The following is a 24,264-nucleotide window of genomic DNA, read 5'->3' as shown; positions in this document are numbered from 1 at the left end:
AGGGGCTGCAAAATCTACATAATTTGATTAATCCTACAAGAGATTTAGGATCCAAGAGCCTAAATTTTCTGGTCGTCCCAAGGGTGAATAAGGTTCAGGAGTGGGGGGTACTCGTTTCAACACTTTGATCCCAAATTGGAATTCCTTTCTCTGGGGTTCAGGCAGAATGGCAATTCACTCAGTTTCAGGAAAAACCTTAAAAATTATTGTGTAATCATGATTTCCCAGGAGGCTGGCAGACCTTTTGGTGCTAGGAAGCCTGCCGGATAGCCATGTGCTTAAGAAATGCTGTTGAATTGCATTACTTCAGATTTTTCCCTAACTTGAATTAAGAGTGAGGATTCACTTACCTTTCAGCCAGTCCGCAAAGGCGCTCATGTCTCCAGTGATATAGTGGATTGCCTTAGTAATGCTGCGCAAACACACATTGGTGGTACCGGCGGTCTCAGGGGGCTGCTTCTTCATGTCATCGATCGAAGAAATCGCAACTTGGTGTTCTTTATCCTTCCGTTCCTTATGGGGAGGAGAAGAGCAGAAATGTAGATGTTCTGTGAAACTCAAGGGTCAATGTACCCCAATGAATACAAATCTTCTATAAATCACTCATGCAACGTTGAACAGCAAACGCTTTACGTCTTTTACCAGATACTGGAATCAATGACGCTATGGATTATATGGCCTTAGAGTCCTCTGCAGCTGGATCCGCTGCCATTGAAGGCCAGCTACAGTGTGAAAGGCTCGAGCAAAAGGCAAGGGCCTTTAACGAGGGAGTGTGCCTTTATGGGACAGTAGAGCCCGTTGCGGAGGGCTCCAAGGCTATTAGAATATTCCACCGCTAAAGGGTAGTATGTTCTAATTTGTAAACAAAGGCTTCATTGAGCCAAATGGGGTTGAAATCAGCTTGGGCTCCGTGAGACCTTGATCACAGGAACAGCTGTGAATAAACATTGGAATGTTGATGCTTCAGGCTTCTACTGGTCATTCGAAGCCCGGAGCACTCCATTGTTTTTAATGGAATGCTCAACATTCCACCTTTCTAATACAGTTTAATACCCATTGCTAACTAACAAAGTTATGTATATTTTGCAATTTAAAAAACATTACATGCTTGAGGTTGAAGCACAACCTAGGAGTCGGCTCTGTAAGGGAAGGGTTACAGCCAAAGATCTGCAGGTTACACAGATCTCTTGAAAGGGGCCACTCACACCGCGGTACATGGTCTTCATCATACACATGAGTAGGGGTTTAATTGCCCCAAATTTACAGTATCATAGTTCATAATCTCACTCCTTTCATGAGATATGAAAGTGATTATATAGCTTCCCATAAAGGAGGTTACTCAAAACATCGTGCAAAGAGTAAAATATGGGTTGAGAACTATTTTTGCACACTATATTGTATGAGCAGGTTTTATATCTTGTGGCAAGAATGCTTGTAACCTTCTACATGACCACATCACTCACATGAGTGTATGACAGAATACACGACATTAACACCCTCAAAAAGTAGGTGGTACCGGTTTTAGAGGATTTGGCAAATTTGCAATAAACTAAGTCAGCAATGAAAGGCCTTTGGACACACTGCACCGAAACCCCAAGTTAGGAGGCACTAAAGAATAGCCTAATCGCCAAATAGCAGCAAATTAGAAAAGAAATCTGATAACTAAGTATACGCAACTTTTATACATTAACCCTTTGCAGGCTCATGACGGCCCCCGGCCGCCATACGTCACGGTGGGCGTGTGCGGAGGACGGCCGGGTGCCGTCTGAATTCCGCCCACTTTTAAAAATGGCCGCACCGTGTGAAAATTCATGCCGCATGCAAGAGGTTAACACTTCCTTTCACACTGCAAGCACAAGGCTGGGTCTGGCAGTGCAGTGGGCAGATGTATCCACTGCAAGAATTAGTGTTTGACCTCATGGTTAAAGGTTCGATTCTCGAGGGTCCACTCAGCCTTTCATCCTTCTATGGTCAGTATGTGGAATTAGGTATTAACTATTTCAGCAGCCAAGATATCCTTCAGAATGAAGGTGCACTTTACAGGTGCACATGTTGAGACCACTGATCTTGCTAGTTTTGACAGTACATCTATATTTCAATTGATTATAATGCACTACTTCTAATCTATGCAGCAGCCATCAGTCACCAAGTAGTTGGCCCAGCAGTGGAACCAGCAATCATGTCCTTGCGTGGGGTACGCTGGGAGCCAAGGACCCTAATAAAAACAAGGAAACTGTGTACCCTACTGGTACCCACGCCACGTGCACCAAATATACTTGTAAAACATGACACATCTAGGAGGAGAAAGTAAGTTGGGGCCTGATTCACAATGGTCCTCCGTATTTGTGGCTGAGGCCCCACAGTTGTGGGGGAGTCGCCACACTTTAGGCAGAATCTCTGCAATAAGAATTCTTATTGTGGAGATTCTGCCCCAAGGGCGAGACTTCCCCAACAACTGTGGGGCCTCCACCATGAGTGTGAAGGCCCTTTGTGAATCAGGTCCTTAGTCAAGAAAGTTAGGTTTGTGGCAGGGACTACTCAAGATGTCAAAACATCAACTACTTGGTACCCATTCCAGTTGTGCAATTCCTGATTAGTCCAGAAAGGTTTTGAAAGCGAGTTGGCAATTACAAGGAATGCCGTGTTACGGTGTTCTTGTTATTTAGCTAGAAGAAGCAGAGGAAGTATCTATTTGGGTAAAGATCAAAAAAATGCTAAATCTCGTCTTCAGGATTCTGATGGGGCATCCATAATTCCAGCAGCAATTCTCATTTCTTATAGCACCTAAAGAGTGTAACTCCAAATACCATGGTATTCGCACATGATGTTATTCACAATATCAGGAGCTGGAAAGATGCAGCGGTACTCTCGCTGCCATATCAGGAGCTGAAAAGCTGCAAGGGTACTGTCACTGCCATAACAGGAGCTGGAAAACTGCAAGGGTACTCTCCCTGCTCTATCAAGAGCTGGAAAGCTGCAAGGGTATTCTCCCTTCCCTAACAAACTCGGCTCCTTCTTCCATCACAAGATCAGGACTCTCTACCACAACTTCAACAAACAGAACCAAGGCACCAACACAACACCAGACACCAGCAATGCCACCCAGCGTACCATCACTGTCTGGACCCCTGTCACCACAGAAGACACCTCAAAGACCATGAGGTACATACACTCAGGAGCCCCTACCGACCCCTGCCTGCCGCATATCTTTCACCCAGCTGCCTCTGTCACAGGACCTGAACAACAACGTACAATCAACTGCACCCTCGAAACAGACGCCTTCTCCGACTACTGCAAACATGCAGAAATCAAAACCCTTTTCAAGAAACCCTCCACAGACCCGACGGACCTCAGGAACTACAGAGCCATCTCCCTCCTCCCCTTTGCCGCAAACCTCACTGTATGTATTTGTTTATTGTTTCAATTAAATAAAATTGTTACAAAAAGAAACTGGTTGAGTTCAATCATAAATAAACATGGTCATTTCATTGAACAAGACTGTTAGACATATCTAAAACATAATAATTTCTGAGCCATTCTCATAATTACAGTGGTGAAACGTTGGTTAAAACAACTGAGTCATTATGTAGTAGTCCTTTCACCTTATGTGCGAATTTCGCTAGTCTTGCCAATTCCATTGGAATCTCCATCTTAAAGAGAAATTTCATAGCGTCTGTACAGGTGCGCATCCCAATTTTTAGAATGAGGGGTTTCAGTAAAGTGCGACGCGCATAATTCAACGATGGCATATGCTGATCATGTGGGTCATAGATTCCTCGTGCTCGTGGCACAATCTACAAGTAGTGACCGACTCTAGTGTTTTCCAACGTCTGTTGATGACTTTTATCGGTAGTACCATCAATCTCACAGACAGAATTTGCTTTAAAATAGACTTGCTCAGGGGAGAGTCAAGGTATGGCTGACTCAGTTTGTCGTGGAAGGAACTGGCTAGTAGACTGATGTTGCTACTAGAGGACTCTAGTTCGTTCATGTCCTCTTTCTTGGATAGTAGTCTGACTTGTTTCTTTAAAATGGTTTTTAAAATTCCAGGTTGGTAAATAAAATCCTGCCAGTTGGACAAGTCAAGCTGCAATTCAGTGCAAGCAGTTAAAAGGCCGTTGGCCCATGAGTTGTTACTTTTCATAAAAATGTCCTTCAAGATTGCCTTCATTGTGTTTGAGGGGGCAGTACAGACCTCTAGATAATACCGACCAATTGACCCCCAGTGTTCATAGCGATGTTTGTTTAGCTCAAATTCAAGCCGCACCAAGGTGTGACCAACATGAGCGGGTATATGGAAGATCTGTTTAAATGCCTAGCAGTTTGCACGTTCCTTGATGTTGATTGATGCTGCGGGGAATTCTAGTTGGCCATATGTAATTGAAGGGAGTAACTTAGCTCTTATGACTTTTCTAATCGGTCCAGTTGTCGGGCTACTTAGTTCAATTTTCAATTTACAAAGGGCGTACATCACTGCCTTAGCCTATGATTCCATGGATGCAGTGTATGCCGCTGATTTCCACTGCTCATAATCCAAATCCCTAAGTAGTTGTATTTGGTCGTTGCTATTTTCAGGTTACCCATTCTCCATTTTTTTTAGTTTATTTGCTTACTTCCCGAAAATTACTACCTTTGTTTTCCCCTTGCGTTTGCTCTTAAATCATTTTCATTGTTTTAGATGCTTAATGCATTCATTGTCCGTTGCATGCCTGTTTTGGTATGGTCCATGAGCACTATCTCGTCTGCATATTGCAGTAGAAAAAGTCTAGTAGATCCAATTTTCAGGGATACCAGATTGGCTTTAGATATTGTTTTGCCAAGGTCTGCAGTGTAGAGATTAAAAAGCAAGGGTGCCAGTACAAACCCTTCACACGTACCCAACTTCTGGTGTAGAGAGCAATAATTGCTTTCAGCAGGGTGGTCGGAATACCCCAATCTTGTAATTTCCTCCACAGCAAATTCCTGTTGACTCCATCAATTGCCGTGGAATAATCCACGAAGTATGCGAAGAGTGTAAGGTGGTTTTCCTGAGTGGACTGTTCTACCAGGTAGGCAAGGGCAATGATGTTATCGAGTGTCGAAACTCCTGGCCTGAAACTGGACTGGTATGCTGAAAGAATTTCATTTTTGTTAGCCCAATTTTGCAGGTCTTGCAGGAGGAGGCTTGCATATCATTTTGCCTCAATATCCAAGAGGGCTATCAACCTATAATTAGTTGGGTCCCCAGTGTCACCCCTTTTGTGTATTGGTTGAAGCAGGGAGCTTTTCCAGGCTTCAGGCACCATTGAATTAACCAGGCAGGACTGATAAAGTGGAGTAAGTAAGGTTCCCCAGAAATCGCTGTCTTCTTTGCAGAGGCATCCAGGCAGACCATTGGGTCCCGGGGCCCCATCCTTTGTGATATATTTTAATATTAGTATCACCTGAGGTCCTGCGTCAAAAGTTTCAGATGGTTCTTCCGTGGTCATTATACGAGGGTTAATTGAACTGGTGTTAGTAGAAGCTCTTTGATGGTTTGCTGGTCTGTGGTCTGGAACACTACAGTACAGTGTAGTCACATAGGAGACCCGTGTGTGGCTGGCAACCCCATTATGCCGGTCGTGGCCGGACAACCTATTGATGTATGACCAAAATTCAGTCTGTCTGTTTGGTATCAACTGGCTAAAAATATGCAACCATTGCAAGTCTTGCCGTTGCCTTTTATGAACCCATAGGAGCTTTTCTTGCTAACAACCGTTTTTAAGTGTTTTATTGTTACCCTCTGTTATATGTTCATGGTTGGCTTGTCTTAGGTCCCGTTTGCTTTGTGCAATGTTTTCACATCTTGGTTGAATTTTGCCTCACTCCTTTCTACACGGTCTTGCTGCTGGTGTGATCTTTTGACTGACAAAAGGTGGTACAGCTCTGGCGCCAAGTTGGCCCAATTCTCACATATATTGCCAGCTGTAAAGTTTTTAGCGAGTGCAGGCCAATTGCTTTTCCATTTTGACAGGCTAGTTTTATCTATTTTATTCCATTTTAGCCTTCTCGGGAGTACATGTATTTCCTCTCCTTTAAAGTGGCCTAAGAGGGAAATATGCAAAAGACTGGCTGCTTGCAGCAAGATGGCAATGGCTAATGGGAAATGGTCACTGGTCTGTAGCGCTGGATTTCGGAGTTCTGCAGCTTGATCATACAGGCAATTACACATGAAGATATAATCAATTGAGGGTTTGGTCTTCCCCTGTGAAGCGTTATTCGTGGCATGATTGGTAAGTTGTGGGTCGTGCGTTGACCTTAATCTGTACATGTTTAAAAATGAGTTTAATACGGTCCCAGCCTGATCCATGTGCAGTGATGCATCTTTTACTTTCCCCAAGTTCTGGGTGTTGGAGTCCCTGGCCAATATGATCCCACTATTTGAGTGGTTACTAAGCAAGTCTTCAAATGTGTCTACCATGGCCCTCATCTCAGAGTATCTTATCGTTGTAATTGAAATAAACCAGGAGGAAAATTGTAAATAGACAGCCTTCCAATATTAATCCCTGCAGGTAGATAGCTTGAACATTGTACGTGGCTTCTTGCAAGCTGACTGAATGGTTAGTGTTGCTATGGTAGGTCTTGACCATCACTGGTTCCTTGTGGTTGGATGTACTTTGGCACGTTACTGACGCCAACTGCGTCGATGACGGAGGTGTGTCCGGCCCTAAAGTAGGTTTGCTATCTTGAATGTTATTGTCCATGAAAGACTTGACTTCTGGTCTTGGGATGTGGTTCACGCTCTTCGTTGTTGTTTATGTAACAAAATGAGGGGGCTGTCAGCCCTTGTTGTGGCGTTGATACCATTATGTTTTGCGTGATTTGGTGCTCTGTCGGCTATGTTTTGATTTGGTTGGCCTGTAAGCTTGAATTGTCTTTGCTTTAGCTCTGATATTATTGATGTTAAAACTTCTGAAAGAGAGCTAAACTTCTCGACTATTGGCAGACAAGAACACCCAGCAGTTGTCTGCAGATTCAACAACTTCAAATTTCCTGCTAATGTGTCGATTTTACCTTCTATGTTGATCATAGCTGTTGCGATTGCCTGCTTTGTGTCCATTTGGATTTTGAGTTTTTGTGTTTGCCAGGTGAGAGCCTTGATGGCCGTTGTCAATGTAGAGTTTATTGAAGAGAACTAATTGTTTTATTGGTAAGAGCTACTTTGGGTTGTGCTCTTTGTTTGCAGGCCAGGTCACCCCCCTGCTGCCAAACATCTCCACCTGCTGATTACCTGCTCCTGCCTTAAACGCGAGTTCACACCCGCTGGGCTCCCGACTTCCACTGCTCACCACTGTGACCACTTGGGTTTGCACTGTACTCTGGTGTTTTGTCTCTTGAACCTCCAAGAACTGGACCCAACCACCTCCGCTGCATACTCCTCAACACCCGTTCCGCACGCAAACACGCCGTCGAGCTCTGGAACCTGCTCGACACCTCAGCCCCAGACGTTGTCTTCCTGACCGAGACCTGGTGGAACGACTCCTCGGCACCTGAAATTGCCATAGCCATCCCGGATGGCTACAAGATCTCCCGCAGAGACCGCACCAACTGAATTGGAGGAGGAATTGCCATTGTCCACAAATCCACCCTCCAGGTCCACCGCCTCTCAGACGACTCCCTCAACGTCGCCGAACACCTTCACTTCCAGATCCACACCGACCCCAACTCCACCCTCAGAGGAACACTCATCTACAGACCCCCAGGACCCCGGGCCCTCTTCAGCAATGCCATCGCTGACTTCGCCATCTCCCACGCACTTGCCTCCACGGACTACATCCTTCTCCGGGACCTGAACTTCCACCTCCAGAACAACAATGGCGCCAACTCCCTCACCCTGTTCGACAATCTCGCCTTCGACAACTCATCACCGAACCCACCCACTCCGCCGGCCACACACTCGACTTCATCTTCTCCACGAGCACCCACATTGCCTTCAACCACACCACCGAACTCCACTGGACTGACCACCGGTGCATCCACTTCACCTTCAAGAAACCAACCAAGCACCACCGCACTCAATAGCTGCCTCGCTGCTGCTGGAGCAAAGTCACCGAGGACCAACTAACTTCCACCCTCACCCAGAACCAGCCCACCAACCCCACCGACACAGGCGCCGCCGCCCGTGACTTCAGACAGTGGATCGACGACTGCGCCAACACCCTCGCCCCGCTTAAGAAACCATCCACCAACCACACCAGCAAGAAAGCCGCCTGGTTCACCGAAGAGCTCCAGACCTCCAAACGTACATGCCGGAAGCTGGAGAAAAAATGGCTCCACGACCACACACCAGACAGCCACGCAGCCCACAAGGACGCCATCCGCAGACATCACCACCTCATCAGAATAGCCAAGAGATCATCCTTCAAAGCCTGCCTGGATAACAATGCACATGACAGCAAAGAGCTTTTTAACATAGTGAAGGAACTCTCCAACCCAAGTGCCAACACCAACGACGTCACACCCTCGCAAGACCTGTGCAACTCACTGGCCACCTTCTTCCATCGCAAGGTCGCCGACATCCACGACAGCTTCAACACCTCATCCGCCCGATCACAACAGACCACAACCCTAATGCCACCTGCACCAACCGGCTGACATCCTGGTCTCACGTCAACGAAGATGCGACACGCAAGGTCACAAACTCCATCCACTCAGGATCTCTGTCATTGACCCCGAACTACGGAAAGTCATCAACATCTCCTTTGACACAGCAACATTCCCGGAAAGCTGGAAGCACGCCGAAATCAACGCGCTCCTCAAGAAGCCCAGGGCGGACCCCAAGGACCTCAAGAACTTCCGGCCCATCTCCATGGTTCCATTCCCGGCGAAGGTCATCGAGAAAATTGCCAACATACAGCTGACCCGCCACCTCGAGGACAACAACATCCTAGACCCATCCCAGTCCGGATTCAGACGTAACCACAGCACTGAGACAGCCCTCATCGCCGCCAAAGACGACATCAGACGCCAACTAGACAACGGCGAAACTTCAGCCTTCATCCTCCTGGACCTATCAGCCACCTTCGACACAGTCTGCCACCGCACAACGAGTCCGCCTCCCACCTTTCCGATCGGAAGCCACCGACATCATCCCTCAGCCTGACCCTGTTCATGTCTACATGGCCCCCCTCGCACAAGGGGCCCGCCAGCACAACCTGAACATCATCTCCTATGCCGATGACACCCAGCTCATCCTCTCCCTTACCAAGAGCCCACACACCACCAAAACAAACCTCCACGAGGGAATGAAGGCCGTGGCCGAGTGGCTGGGGAACAACCGCCTAAAGCTGAACTCGGACAAGACGGAAGTCCTCATCCTCGGCCCCACCCCCTCTGTGTGAGAAGACTACTGGTGGGCGACCACACTGGAAGCACCTCCAACACCCACAGACCATGCACGCAACCTAGGATTCATCCTTGACTCCTCCCTCTCTATGTCAAAGCAGGTTAATGCAATCTCTTCCTTCTGCTACAACACCCTCTGCATTCTTCACAGGATCTACAAGTGCATCCCGCCTACAACCAGAAGAACGGTGACCCAAGCCCTCGTCAGCAGCAGGCTGGACTACGGCAACGCACTCTATGGAGAAACTAAATCGCTCACTAAATCCGAAACTTTGATCACTCACTAAACCCGACAAGGCCTCCACTTCTCTCCTTTCAGTTGGGCTTGGTGAAATTGCCAAGTGGATGGACCATAACCTTCTCAAGTTTAATGGGGGTAAGACCGAGGTCCTTGTCCTGGGGCACAAACCCGACTTATGGACTTTGAGTCACTGGCCTATTGAACTCGGCCCCCTTCCAGCACCTGTGGAACAGGTTCGTAATCTCGGTGTTGTTATTGACAAGAATCTGACAATGCAATGCCAAGTAAACAAGGTATCATCCACATGCTTCACCATTATACGTTGGTTGAGAAATATCTTGTGGATGTTGCCTGCGGATACCCGGCGATCAGTCATGAATGCCTTGGTCACCTCCCGGTTGGACTATGGTAACATACTTTACCTGGGGGCGGCCAAGGCTGTCACGCGCCGCCTTCAGTTGGTACAAAACGCCGCAGCGCGCCTGCTTAGCGGCTACCGTAAAACCGACCATGTATCCAGCCACCTTCGTGAACTTCATTGGCTGAAGGTAGAAAACCGTGTGAAGTTTAAGGCGCTTACCTATATGCACAAGATCAGGTAGAAGGTGGCCCCAAGTTATCTTTTACTCCTCCCAAATTCTTTTCTCTCTGCCAAGGGTCAAACTTTCAAGAATGGGAGGCCGTTCTTTTGCCTATCTGGGGCCTAAGTTATGGAACTCTTTTCCGCTGATCATTCGGTCAGAGGATAGTCACACTCGCTTCCGCAAAGCCGTTAAGACCTGGCTCTTTGATCAATAACTGCTTTCGCCTCTACCTGACCTTATTAGCTGCACAATCTTAGCGCCGGGAAACCCTTAGGGGTAGCTGTCGCGCTCTACAAACTCAAATAATAAAATAATAACGCAGGAATTCCGGCCATACACCTGCAACGACTGCAACGCATCCAAAACGCCTCTGCCGCAGCCACATCCCCTCACACCTAAGAGACCTTAACTGGTTCCCCGTCAACAAGAGGATCACCTTCAAGCTCCTCACCCACACACACAAAGCACTCCACAACACCGGATCAGCCTACCTGAACAATAGACTCAACTTCAACACCCCTGCCCGCCAACTCCGCTCCACCAGCCTCGCCCTTGCCGCCATCCCGCACATCCAACGTACAACCTCCAGTGGCAGATCCTTCTCCTTCCTTGCCGCCAAGACCTGGAACTCCCTCCCCACCCATCTACGGCTGACCCAAGACCTGCTCACCTTCAGAAGGCTCCTCAAGACCTGGCTCTTCGAGCAGTAGGAACACCCTCCCCCCCTCAGCGCCTTGAAACCCTCATGGGTAAGTAGTGTGCTTTACTTGTTCATTGATTGATTGATTGATTGATTTGTTTCTACAGCTAGTTGATGTGGATTGTGTCCCCCGAGGAAACTGTTCCCTGCCAAATTAAGCTTTGATTGGAGGTAAGGAGTTTGATCGCTGATAGATATGGTGTCTGGGATAGTTCGTAATGAGATCCTCTGCCTGCTACCTGTGGGGTTACCGGGCTCTCCCTGAGCGTCTGCTGTTTAACCTTATTTGGGGACCCCAAAGCTTATGATATTTTCAGGACATCTGGGTTTCCCGGCCCCAGTACATCTTGCCTCCTATCAAAAAGGTCATCTGCTGAAGATATTTCCAAAATTTCCAGATTATCTTGCCCTAATGCGTCTTGTCTCCTTTCTGGGGATGTACAGGGGTCTGCTCCATTACTCCGGGAGGAAGAATAGTTCCCATCATCCAATTTGTCAATGGTCTGTATTTTTGGTTCCTGTCACATGGCGTCTTCAGCTTGTTGTTTCTCCTGTTTTAGTGTATTGCCCTCCGGCTCCCCATTCCCTGAAATTCTTTGTCCAGTCAGTTTTGGCATAAAGTATTAGCAGATTCCCTTGCTATTTAAGTTGGAATTTGAATTTGAGGTTTAATGCACAATAGTGGTAGACTCTAATTGCGCTCGGGCCTCCTTTACCAACTTTTTCTTGATGCTGGTGCCAGAACCATTCCTGGTTTTACTCATTTTGATGCCTGGTCTGCTCTTTGTCATTTCCCTCCCCTGTTGTGCTTGTGCTTGTCTTTGATTTCCACGCGCGATCCTGTTCCCAAGTTTATATGGTAATTTGTATATCGATTTCCAGCTGTGTACCCGGTTTCTATGTTCTTTAAGTACCAAGGTTTTACACGCTTTGTGAAGGTATACACCCGTTACAACGCATCTTTTACAACTACCTACTATTACAACGCATCTTTTACAACGCATACCATTACAACGCATTGCACTGGGGGGCGCTCTAGGATAGGGAATAAGTATAATTTGCTATCCAACACCTTCCCTAGTGTCCACGGGGACTGGAGTTAGAATAGTAAATTATACTTACCACTATCCAGCACCTCAAAGCCCTATGCGTTGTAATGGTATGCGTTGTAATGGTCGCGTTGTAATAGTAGGTAGTTGTAACGGTATGCGTTGTAACATGGTACATCCTTTGTGAATGGTAGCACTCCGCTTAATCACTCCTTCTTTTCAAATTTTCCAATTGTACAGAGTTTTGTTTGATGTCATTTGGGATAGATAGGTCAGATTGGTGAGTTTTTTCGAGGCTGTGCTAGGCAGGAATCCGCTGTTCGCCGCCTCCTATGCCCTGCTCACTGCTCACACGACTGGCGGTTAGGGTGAGCGCAAAGCACAAACTGGACCAGCTAGTCAAGAGCAGTATCAGGAGCTGGCGCAGTGCCACTTTGTTTCAGTCAGAGCAAGCAGGGCAAGCGGGGTGAGGGCGGGAGGGAGCAGAGCACACTGGTGAGCAGCGGGCTGCACCCAATCAGGTCCATGGGTTCACCGGGCTCGCACTCTGCGCCCACAGCTAATTGCAGCCGCGCTCGCTCCTTGGTGCACACTCCTTCATACACCGTTGCATCTGTGCTGCCGTGGCCGGTCTGAGGTAAGCACTGAGGCCCCAGGTCTCCCTGGTTGTACCGCTGCTGCTCCTAAGGTTTGTAGTTTGTGATTTATTAACTAGTTTAATTGGTCTGCCCAGTTGGTGGCTAATCCAATGTCCAGTGTCCAGGCAGGAAATCAGATCAGGTGAGAGCCCCTTATCTCTTCCCTCTGGGTGCCTACAGCCCCCGCGGCACCTGTGGTTCTGCGGTTTGCAGCTCAAACTCACGGGCATTAGCCTCGGTGACTAGTCAGCGATTGGTTGCCTCGCTGTGCCTCCGCGTTTTCCTTGATTTTGCGGCACCCGCACCTTTCGCTGCCTGCGGCTCTTCTTACTATGTGCTTTCTGTGACTTTACTCGGGCTCATGGTGCTCTGAGACCACCAGAACCGCCGCCGCTGTCACTCCTCCTCCTTCCCCTCCTGCTCATGGCTCACTGTTTGCTGCTTCACTTTCCGGGTTTCGCTAGCTCAAAAGTGATCGCCAGTAAGACAGTAGCCTGATGGGTAAAAGGACTCAAAGCTGCACGCCTCATCCACCTCCTCCTTCGTGGCGTCACTGCGCCCAGAGGCTGCCCTCATAGCTCCTATTCCCGGCTCCTCTCTGCTCCCCTCTGCTCACTGCTGCACGCTGACCCTTGAGTGTGCAGCTTTGACCGTGGCTTTGACCCCCACTCCCTCTCGGCCACTCCGTGATCCTCCGAGGCCAAGAGAAAAAAGGGGCAGGAAAGCTGTGGGGTGTGATGGCTGCCAGGGGCCGAGAGCTGGGAGAAGAGAGCAACAGTCTTGGCATCTCGGCGTTCTCGCTCGGCGTCCACCTAGCTCACTATGGGCTTAGTTGGACAGCGTGAAAAAACATCACTGAGAAGATAGTCAAAAACCAGCTCACAAATTTCAAAGAATCCAACTCGATCCTCAACACTTCTCAATCAGGATTCCTCAGCAACTACAGTCCTGAGACAACCCTCCTAGCTGCCCTCGACGACATCGGCAATCTCCTCGACTGAGGCAACATGGCAGCACTCATTCTGCTGGTCCTCTCAGCAACCTTAGACACCATCTCCCACCGCATACTAGCCGCCTGGCTCCATGATGCCGGCATACAGGGAACTGCTCATGACTGGTTCCACTCTTTCCTCGCTGACTGGACTCAAAGAATCAGACTCCCGCCCTTCCTCTCTGATCCCACAGAGATCACATGTGGAGAACCCCAAGGATCCTCATTCAGCCCCACGCTCTTCAAAATCTACATGGCCCCTCTCGCAACCATCGTCAGAAAATACAGACTCAGCATAGTATCCTAAGCTGACAACACCCAGCTCATCCTCTCCCTCACCAAGGAAACTGACAAGACCTTACGCAGCATTCAGAAAGGAATGAAGGGCGCCACATCCTGGATGAGCAGCAGCTGCCTGAAGCTCAACTCGGAGAAGACAGAAGTCCTCTGATCCACCCCCTCCACGTGGGACAACATCTGATGGCCCCCTGCCCTCTGCAACCCTCCCACACCCACGGCCACGCCTGCAACCTCAGCAGCATACTCTACTCCTCCCTCACCATGAACCGACAGGTCAACACCCAACATCTTTCACTTGCTTCAATAACCTCCGCATAGTCCTCAAAACCTTCAAGTGATTTCCCCCCTGAATCCAGGAAGACCATCACCCATGCACTGATAACCAGCAGACTGGACTACAGGAACACCCACTACACGGGAATCAACAAATCTCTACTCCACAAACTCCAGATTTTCCAGTACGCCGCAGTCAGACGCGTCCTCTGCATCCCACGACAAGACCATATCACCCAGCACCGACAAGACCTCCACTGGCTCCCCGTTGAAAAAGAGAGTGACTTTAAAGCTGCTCACTCCTGTCTTCAAATCCCTCCACAACACCAGACCCCAATACCTCAACAAAAGAATCTCCTTCCACACCCCCAATAGAAACCACTGCTCTGGCGACCTGACCCTGGCTGAAATCCCTCACATCCGGAGAGCCAGAACAGGAGCCTTCTCCTACATCGTGGCCAAGACCTGGAATGAACTCCACCTCGGCATCAGATGACCTCCAGACTGCAAGCATTCAGGAAGAGACTCAAGACCTGGCTTTTCGGATGACTCTGAGCTGCCCAATATCCCCACACTAGCACCTTGACACCCTCCCGGATGAGTAGTGCGCTTCACAAATCCCTGATTGATTGATAAGGAGGTGGAAAGCTGCAAGTGTACTTTCACTGTCCCTGGAATGCGGGCCTTAGTCTTTCTGGTGATGAGTAGAGCCTATTTAATATTTTAGAGAAGGCCTACAAGATGCGACTATGGTGTACCAAGAAGTTTTAGTTGTACTTACTGGGAGGGTATAGTGGTTTATCTGTTTTAGGGGGTGTGACATTTTGTCAAATTAAAAAAAGAAATAAGTAGAGATGTGTGTTCATCTGCAACACTAACTGTAGGCTGTGAAAGTTGGATCGCCAACTTCCTTTAAATGGTTTCTCAGTTTGCGCTTGTAAATACTAACATAACTGCTGCGTTTGGGCACCAACTCAGTGGCAAAAAACTAGATACTGAATTGTTTCCTTGGTACAGGAGAAGTAAAATCCAAATTTCAAACAATTCCAAAATAAAACTTGGAATGAAAAAAAAAAGAAAAAGGAAGGAAGGAACCAGAAAGGGTTTTTCAGAAGCTGAAATCTGTCTATGGTGGCATCCAATTTAGTGTGTCAGAACCAGAAAATTCACTGGGGATGGGGAGCACCCAAAAAAATAATTAGGAGCTAATGAAGAATTGGTGTGGAATTGAGGGGACCAAAGACGGTGGTTGAAATGAGGCCAAAGCCAAGGTAAGGGAAAAGATGCAATCAAAGATGGGGCTGAACTGGGTGAGGGTATCTCCTGTAATCTAATAAGCACTGCCAAAGTTACTAGGAATGTTGCGTTTCAACGTTGTTTTCTGAATTCGTTGCTCAATGTTTTTGCCTTGCATCAAAGAAAAAAATACTTGTATGTCAATTAACAACATCTTTAATGGAAAATGCTTACACACGTGTAACTCTAGTTTTATAAGGTTCAAAGACTGACATTCTCCTCCTTGGTCAGAAGGGGCTCTCTCTTTCACAGAACATCTGGCCGCCATGTCTGGGCCCGCCCCCAGACCCGAAACCAGAGGTGGAAAGCCTGGGTGTATGGCTCGAAAAGGATCTATCATTTACAACACAAGCAAAAAAAGTAGCAGGGACATGCTTCGGGCTCCACAGGTCGATTCGAAAGATCTTGCCCCTACTCCCCCCCAACGCTCAAAAACTGTTGATCCAAGGCCTGATACTATCTAGGCTCGATTACAGTAATTCCATCTACTTAGGCGCTCCTGAGGCAACCTTGAACAAACTGCAAAGGATCCAAAATGCAGCCGCCCGGATCCTCACCAACACTCCTGCCAGAGCCTCGGCCAAACCAGCCTTGAAGCTTCTCCATTGGCTCCCGGTAAGAGAACGTGTGAAGTTCAAGGCCCTTTGCCTGGCCCACAGACTGCTTCAAAACAAAGGCCCCCCAATTTTAAGAAAATTCATCAAACCATATAAAGCCCCAAGATCCCTCCGATCCGATCAGGAACATCTCATCATCATTCCCAGAGTCAAGAAGGCCCGAACAGGTGGAAGGCGCTTCTCGGTCCACACTGCACGCCTTTGGAACACCTTACCCCGCAACCTGAGAACTGAACCCAACTATCTACGGTTCAGAAAGCGATTGAAAACCCACCTCTTTCCTTGAATCCTGTCCCCCTCCCTGCCCCCGCTGACCCGCAGTTGTACTGATCTTAGCGCTGGGATACTTACGGGTAAGTATGGGCGGAAAATCCGTTCCGCTCGCGGATTTTGCGGATTTTCGGTAAATTCGCAATCCGCGAGAAAATCGAATTTCCCGCAAAATCCGCAAATCCGCGAGCAGCGGATTTTATGGCTTGCTCGCACTGTTCGCGTGAGTTCGCGGCTTCCCAGTTCAACTTCGCGCCCCGCGAATAAGCGCTAAATTGCAGAAATACGATCTTAGCAAAACTGAAACTACTTACCCGGTTCAAAAGTTCAAGCTCATCATTAGTAGCCATTTCCTGTAGTGCTTCCTGAGGGGCCCCTCCAGAGTTCAGTTGCCTACTTTCAACTATTATGTGACCCTGCTCTGACCCTCAGAATAGTTACACATATGCCACAAAGGTCCTGAATTACAGCTAAGGGAGACAAGCAGGAGCCAGGCTGGAAGTTCAAATCCAGTGACACATTAATCAGCCCCTAATTCATTATTGTCAGTTGGGGCAGGGCAGGTGTTGTAACTAATTTTGCAACAATGAAAGCACTTAGCAAGTGCAAAAGATCACTAATCAGGAAGCACTAAGGAAGCAGGTGCCAGCTAAAAAAATATTCTGTGACACATTAATCAGCCCCAAATGAATTCAGGTCACTTGAGGCAGGGAAGGTGTGCTTTGCTTTGCCACAATAATGTACACTGGACAACCAGAGGGTGCTGTGATGAAACAGAGGGTGGCATGGGTGAGCCAGAGGGTGGCATGAGTGAACCAGAGAGTGGCAGTGGTGACAGAGGGTGGCAGTGATGAAGAAGAGTGTCCCAAACAGGCTGGACACGTAGAAACAACAAGTTCGCAAAACTTGCGACCCGACAGGTAAGTTCGCGTTTGCGAAATTGTACAAAAACCCTCGCGAACTGGCAGAAACCCGCGCGAACACACAAAAAAAATCCGCAAATTCGCGAGAATTCGCGGATTTTGCGGATTGCGAGTTCGCAAATCCGCAAAATTCGCGAAAGCGCGATTCGCAAAATTCGCCCATGCTTACTTACGGGTGACTACGCGCTTTATACAATTTTTTAATAATAATAATAATAATAATAATAATAATAATAATAATAATAATAATAAAAACTTAATTTACTGTTCATACATGAGGGCTGCCAGTCAGAGGCAAATAAAAAAAGTAACAAAAGCACATAGAAAAAAGCACAGTCTGGCAGCAAAGTGCACGGATTTCCAAAAGAAAACCAAAATCATTAAAAACTTTAAAAAGTGATAGGGGAAACATGGTGAGCAATTGAACAGCTGGTGCCTGTGTGGGGGAGTGGGGATTTGAGGGGAAAGTTGCCCATGAAAGAGAAAGTAAGAAAAGGCGTGTACTCCCATGAAGTGCAAAAACAAATGAAAAATGTAGATCCCTGGTGTGAAGCCGTGGAAGGACGCACCGCATCTAATTAAAGCATTGTAAGACGTTATGTGCTAGGAAACAAACCCAAGTATGGAAAGAAAACCCATCACATAGGATGCAAGTAGATGAGACAGAAAAGTGCGTTTCTAAATCGGCAATACAAATGTTTAACAAAATTACATTTTTTGTGTCGTAGAATGCAATGTAGAGTTTGGTCTAAGATGTTTTGGGAAAAAGCTATGGTAAAACAGGTTTTTGGAAAGTAGTTTTTGCAGATGTTGTTTTAGAAAACAAGGTTATCGCCTTCTTAAACCTTATCTATCTATATATATAAAAACTAATGAATGTCTGTCTGTTTGTCCTTTATGCATTACTACACCATTCATCCGATCGGCTTGAAACTTTGGGAAGTTGTTAAGTACACTCCTGCGAAGGTTTCTGGCAAAAAAAAAAAAATTAAATATCGCCGCCCCGGTCCTCCAGGGCCCTCATAATCTTTCCAATACTGAACGTTTACAGTTTGCGGTGCGACTTGCTTTTGCAATGACCATCAACAAAGCACAAGGACAATCGCTGCAAGTGTGTGGACTAGATTTGGAGATTCCGTGCTTCTCACAGGACAACTGTATGTGACCAGATCACGCGTCGGAAAACCTTCTGATTTATTTGTGTACGCACCAGACGGAAAAACAAAAAATTCGGTGTATCCACAAGCACTCGAATAAATAAACAGAATTAAAACAACACTTTAAAATGTTTTTCTTATTAAAATGAATAAGTTTCAATAAAAATTACACAATGTAAATTGACTGTTTTCATAACAAGTTTCCATAAATTTCCTTTCTTCTGAGATCGCAGCAACGCGCGAGGGGTAAGCTAGTCTATATATATAAAAAACAAATGTATGTCTGTCTGTCTGTTTGTCCTTTATGCATTACTACACCATTCATCCGATCAGCATGAAACTTTGGGAAGTTGTTGAGTACACTCCCGCGAGGGTTTCTGGAAATAAATAAATACATAAATACATTTTTTAAAAAGTTAAAAGTTGTTGGGTACACTCCCGTGAAGGTTTCTGGAAAAAAAATTGTTAAATATCGGCCCCCCTGTCCACCAGGGCCCTCATAATCTTTCCAATACTGAACGTTTACAGTTTCCGGTGCGACTCGCTTTTGCAATGACCATCAACAAAGCACAAGGACAAAAGCTGCAAGTGTGTGGACTAGATTTGGAGAATCCGTGCTTCTCAAATGGACAACTCTATGTGGCCGGCTCACGCGTCGGAAAACCTTCGGATTTATTTCTGTACGCAACGTTTACAGTTTCCGGTGCGACTCGCTTTTGCAATGACAATCATCAAAGCACGAGGACAATCGCTGCAAGTGTGAGGACTAGATTGGGAGAATCCGTGCTTCTCACATGGACAACTGTAGGTGGCCAGCTCACGCGTAGGAAAACCTTCTGATTTATTCGTGTACGCACCAGACGGAAAAACAAAAAATACTGTGTATCCACAAGCACTTTTACAAATAAACAGAATTAAAACAACACCTTAAAATGTTTTCCATATTAAAATGAATAAGTTTCATATAAAAATGACGCACTGTAAATTGAATGTTATCATAACAAGTTTTTTTAAATTTCCTTTCTTCTGAGATCGCAGCAACGCGTGACGGGTAAGCTAGTAAGTATATGTAGGATGTGCACATCGAGTAGAACATTTACAAATGTAATTGGCAAGTGATGTAGCTTTGTTGAATAGCTCAGATTCTTTATGTCGAGTCAAACAAATACTCCAGTTTGCAGATTCTAAGACATCGGATTCAATGGAGTATCTATCTATCTATCTATCTATCTATCTATCTATCTATCTATCTATCTATCTATCTATCTATCTATCTATCTATCTATCTATCTATCTATCTGTCACAAATCTGTTCTTGAGAACAGCTACTCCTAAAAGACAATGAAGGTGAACATAAAAGGGCAGCAGAATAGGAACGCTGTGTTACTGATGCAAGCAAATAAGGGTGGGTGGTGAATGGAATAAGCTGTAAATATACCTGCATCAGTCTTGATGAAATGGACCTAAAACACCTTTGGTGGATTGCTCATCGGAGCCACTGCCTGGCGCTGTAGGGCTCAAGACAGAAAGCAGAGCTCAGACAGTCAGAAATCTGCCTCTGCTGGTTTAAACCTCGTTTTAGGGCATTAAACATGTTGGGCATTCTTGTTCATTATGAGAGGTCCAGATATCCAGTGACTAACCCTTACAGTGCACAGTTGAAATGTTATGTTATGTTATGTTATTTTTATTTGTACTGCGCACAGCTGCCCCAGCAAAGGGGCAGCTGTGCGCGGTACAAATAAAAATAACACGATTACAATTGGTGTAGTATTGCGGCTCCTACTACGCCCAGGTGCTGTAGTAGGAAATGGACTTCCAGACCTGTCCATTTGCTAAATGCAGGTACGATAGTTATCCAGGAGGAGGCCCTGAACTCAGGAACTTTATGTATTAATGCAGATTTCCATTTTCCCCCCATTCCACTTGGGAAACTTGTAATGGGCCGATAAAGATGTAGACATGATAGCGGGAAATACAAAGTGCCGTATTACCATGCTTTAATGCCAGACCAACAAAAATGTTCGCATTCCAAGTGAAGCAATGTAGAAGAAACAGTTCCCCCTAAAGTGGGAAACTGTCTAAGTGTCTGTAAATATCCATGAATTGTATTGTACCGGGGTGCATTGCTTTTTGATTGCCCTCCCTATTCCAATGCCCCATTTCCTTTAACCAATTTATGATAATTTAAATTTTAAAAATGTGGAGTTCGATACTGAGATTACGTTTGGATGCACATCTATAGTCCAATTAGGTTAGCAAAGAGGTTTGCTGTTCAGTCTCAAAATATTTTTGTTACCTGTACTATACAGGTATCTTTGGTAAAAGACGCATATGAATTAACTAGCCATGGTCAGTTAACTATGAATGCAGGACAGATCTATTAGGAGCACTTGCAGAACTTTCCATGCATTACTTCAATATCCAACAAGCATTACCAAAACTAATAGGTGTGGATTTTATGTGCTAATTCTTGCAAACTTCCCTTCAGAGCCCAATCTGTTGGCTTTTACATTGCTTGTTTCGAGGCTCTGAATTGTTTACCTTTGAGTACATGCATGTATAAACACGTGCATTTCATTCACACAGGATAATAGAGTGCAACGCGTCACCACATCTTGTTGCAATCTAAAACCAAGGATTTTTTTTCTTCATACAATGCATGGCGATAAGGACTTTGTACTTTTCAGATGGAAATTAGTACCCTGTTATAGCCATTAGCATGAGGAGACAGTAAACAGTAGTCTTCAGGGTGGAATCAAAACCAGACATGCATTTTAATAGAAAAGGTAACAGAACAGTTGTGTGGGTATATGGGCTGCACCAGTAAATAAGTCCCTAAAATCTGATGTAGCACAAAGGTGCTCACACTTGACTTGACCTTACTACTGAGCGGTCAAAGTTCCGAGAAAACTGATTTCTCTTCTAATAGCAAAGATAAGATCAAAGAGTACAGTCATATCTAAAGCAATTCAAATGTCAAGTACAATATGTTTTTTGAAATCATTTCATTAATGAAACATATGTTTCACAATTAGAAGAATGAATACATGCATCAGCCGGCGGGGATGATGCATGTATTTATTCTTCTACTTGTGAAAATAAAAGCATCATAACTGAATTCAAGAACTGTCAAGAATCCCGTCTACATACGGTTCATTAATGCCATGATTTAAAAGATTATATTGTACTTGACATTTGACTTGCTTTGGATATGAGTGTGTCCCTTGATAATATCTGTGCATTTTATTAAAATTGGTAAAAATGATCAGGTCAAATCTGATGACGACTACTATTGCTATAAATGTGAGAAAATAGAGAAAAATAGTCAATAAAATCATACTAATTCACAATGAAAACATGTGATGTTAACACTTAATCAGTAACAACCTTTGACACTTGCCCATGAACTATACCTTTCGCCTTCTATCATAGGATTTTTACCACACAAAGTGAAAATGTGGTTTGCGTTGAAAGCTCTTATATTGAACTGAACTGAATAAACGTGCTTGAAACAAACAGTTTCCATTGTGTTAAATGTTTTGGGCAATTACAGGTAACTCAAATAGGCTTTCTTTAGCCGTAATATATGTTATGCTACAATTTACATGCGGCCCAGCCTAATCGCATTGCACAAATTTGAGTTAACCAAAAACCATCACAAGAACCTTCTTATTCCATTGTCGAGTGGAGTCTTTCGATAATGAGGCAAGCACGTCTTCATGCTTCACAGCCATCTTGAAAAATGCTGTAACTTTACTTTCACCAAAACCCATCTCCTAGTCCAATTAGAAGCTTTAAAAACAGCGCGGGAACTCTCCTATGCCCAATATGAGTCTGTAAGAAAGAATGACCAACAAAATTTTTAAAATAGCCAACAGGGATTTCCGCCTAAAATGAGTTCCTTCAAAGAAAGGGTGGTGGGGTGGGGAGTGGAGACTGCCTCAAGGGGAGGCATCCCACACCGGACGATCGCTTGGAGATTGGTGCACTTTCACCTAGACACTTTTAATTGAGTCTTTTCGAATCAGCATATATACAGTGTTTGAAAAATACAAATTTCTCAAGTTAAAATACACTGGCACCGGATACATGAAAAGCTCACAAAAGCTTACATTGTGAGGTATGTGTATGTTTATACACGGTGGCATTCACGATGATGCAATACATGCCCTGAAGAAATCCGATTGTGGGCGAAATGCGTTGGCGGTTGGAAAACAACTGTGAATAAAAGATGAATTTCAAATGTCGAAAGAACATATTGACTCTTCTTGGGAAAACAACTGTGATATAAATGTATCCTATTGTGGATTGTGTACATTTGATACTTATAAATGTGCTGACCTTTTCTTGTTGTATAGTAATAGATGAATCAGTAAGGTTTCTTCTGGTTTTTCTATATTGGGACCTAGGGGATTGTGTCCCAAGATCTTTGCACCTTGTTCTGTACTTAAATTATAGGGATCTTTAGACTAGTGCGGGTATCCAGGCTTTGATCCCCATTTTTTGTGCCATGCCAATAAATGCTGCTACATTACAAAGTAAATTTGTTCGACAAGATAAAACTCCAATCTGAGTTGAGCTTGGCTAGAAAATGGTGAACTGGATAAAAGAAAAGAAAAAAAGCCAATTATATTAAATTGCCCATTCCAGCCAGTGGGTCAAGGTGGCATCTTGGTGTAGCCTACACAGGTTTGCAATAGATCAAAGTCATATTGCTCACCACGTGGCAGAAGCCCACTGAGGAAAGGTCTGTAAGATCTAAATTAATTTCTTGGCTATTGGGACAGTAAAACCTGTTCTTGCATTTATGTAGCACTCACAGAACTGTAGGTTAGTGCTCGTGACCGGGCAAGCCGCCTATTGGGTTGTGCTGCATGCATAAAAATGGTATAAGAAAGTGCCAAACATCTCCCAGTTGAAATTAACTACAAAATCACTTTCTAGACTGGGAAAGTAAATATAACTTGGTGTCTTCAATAGGGGCCATTGGAGGAAGAAATTTGAAAAGCCTTGCAGTAAACACACACCTGTGACCTACACAACTCAGCCGTTATACACACTTTGGAACCTGTGTGAATCCAGATTATTGTCAAACAACCAGTGAACACAGCTTTAACTTTATCTCAGATCTACAAGCAAACTGTAGTAAGTTTCAAGGCCACATGCATCATTTAAGGTTTTCGAGGAAGGTGCACAGACTGCCTGGGGATATATGTAGGTCTTTAAATGGAGAAGACCCACAGCCTCCATCCACGTCAGCCTCAATGAAGATAGCCAGAGGGATCCATGTCTTCAGAAATCTCATTCTAGTCTTTCCTTCAAAGAACAGAGGCCTGGCTCCCACAGGTGCAGTTGCACCAGGGCCCAGAGACAGGAAGGGCCCCACTGAACCATGAAGTCAGAGAGCAGATAACCCAGTCCCTTCCTTGCATTTTGGCCTCTAGCGGTGGGTACACTGCCAAACCATTTCTTCCCGGAATGCAGTCTAATCAGTTCAATTAAGGGGGGGCTGGGGGGGGGCGAGGGGTGCAAGGGTTACAACTTGCATAATAGAACATCATCAAGTACTGGTGCAACAGCTGACCGTATGATCCTAGCTGGAAAGGGTGGAATTCATCAGTTTCACTGCAGGAAGGAGGCAGACACAAACCTGCAGGAGCCTGCCGCGAAGTTTCCGACCTGGAGGTTTGTGCTTCGAAAGGCCATGGGTCAAGCAAGGCGCGTTAAAAACCACCAGAAGGCTGCCAAAAAGCATTGGCGAGCTACAGTCAGCGCACCAGACAGAAAGCGAGATGCACCACAGGGTGGGACCGTCGAGCCCTCATGGCATCTGATGAGCCAGCTCGCCTGCTGTGCGCC

General features: G+C 45.7%; 1 protein-coding gene across 1 annotated transcript in view; it reads right to left on the bottom strand.

Moving 5' to 3' along the window:
- Window positions 1-24,264, bottom strand: part of LOC147726235 (urea transporter 2-like) — a 181,137-nt gene that overhangs the window by 123,079 nt on the left and 33,794 nt on the right. Inside the window, exon 2 of the mRNA XM_086960334.1 lies at window positions 351-513. Coding sequence (XP_086816460.1) covers window positions 351-513 — 163 coding nt within the window. The remainder of the gene's footprint in view (window positions 1-350; window positions 514-24,264) is intronic.

Source organism: Lissotriton vulgaris, chromosome 3_1 (genome assembly GCF_964263255.1).
Source record: "Lissotriton vulgaris chromosome 3_1, aLisVul1.2, whole genome shotgun sequence".
In the NCBI taxonomy this organism is placed as follows: Eukaryota; Metazoa; Chordata; class Amphibia; order Caudata; family Salamandridae; genus Lissotriton; species Lissotriton vulgaris.
Note: the sequence above shows the minus strand (reverse complement) of the source record. Positions and strands in the feature narration are given on the sequence as shown.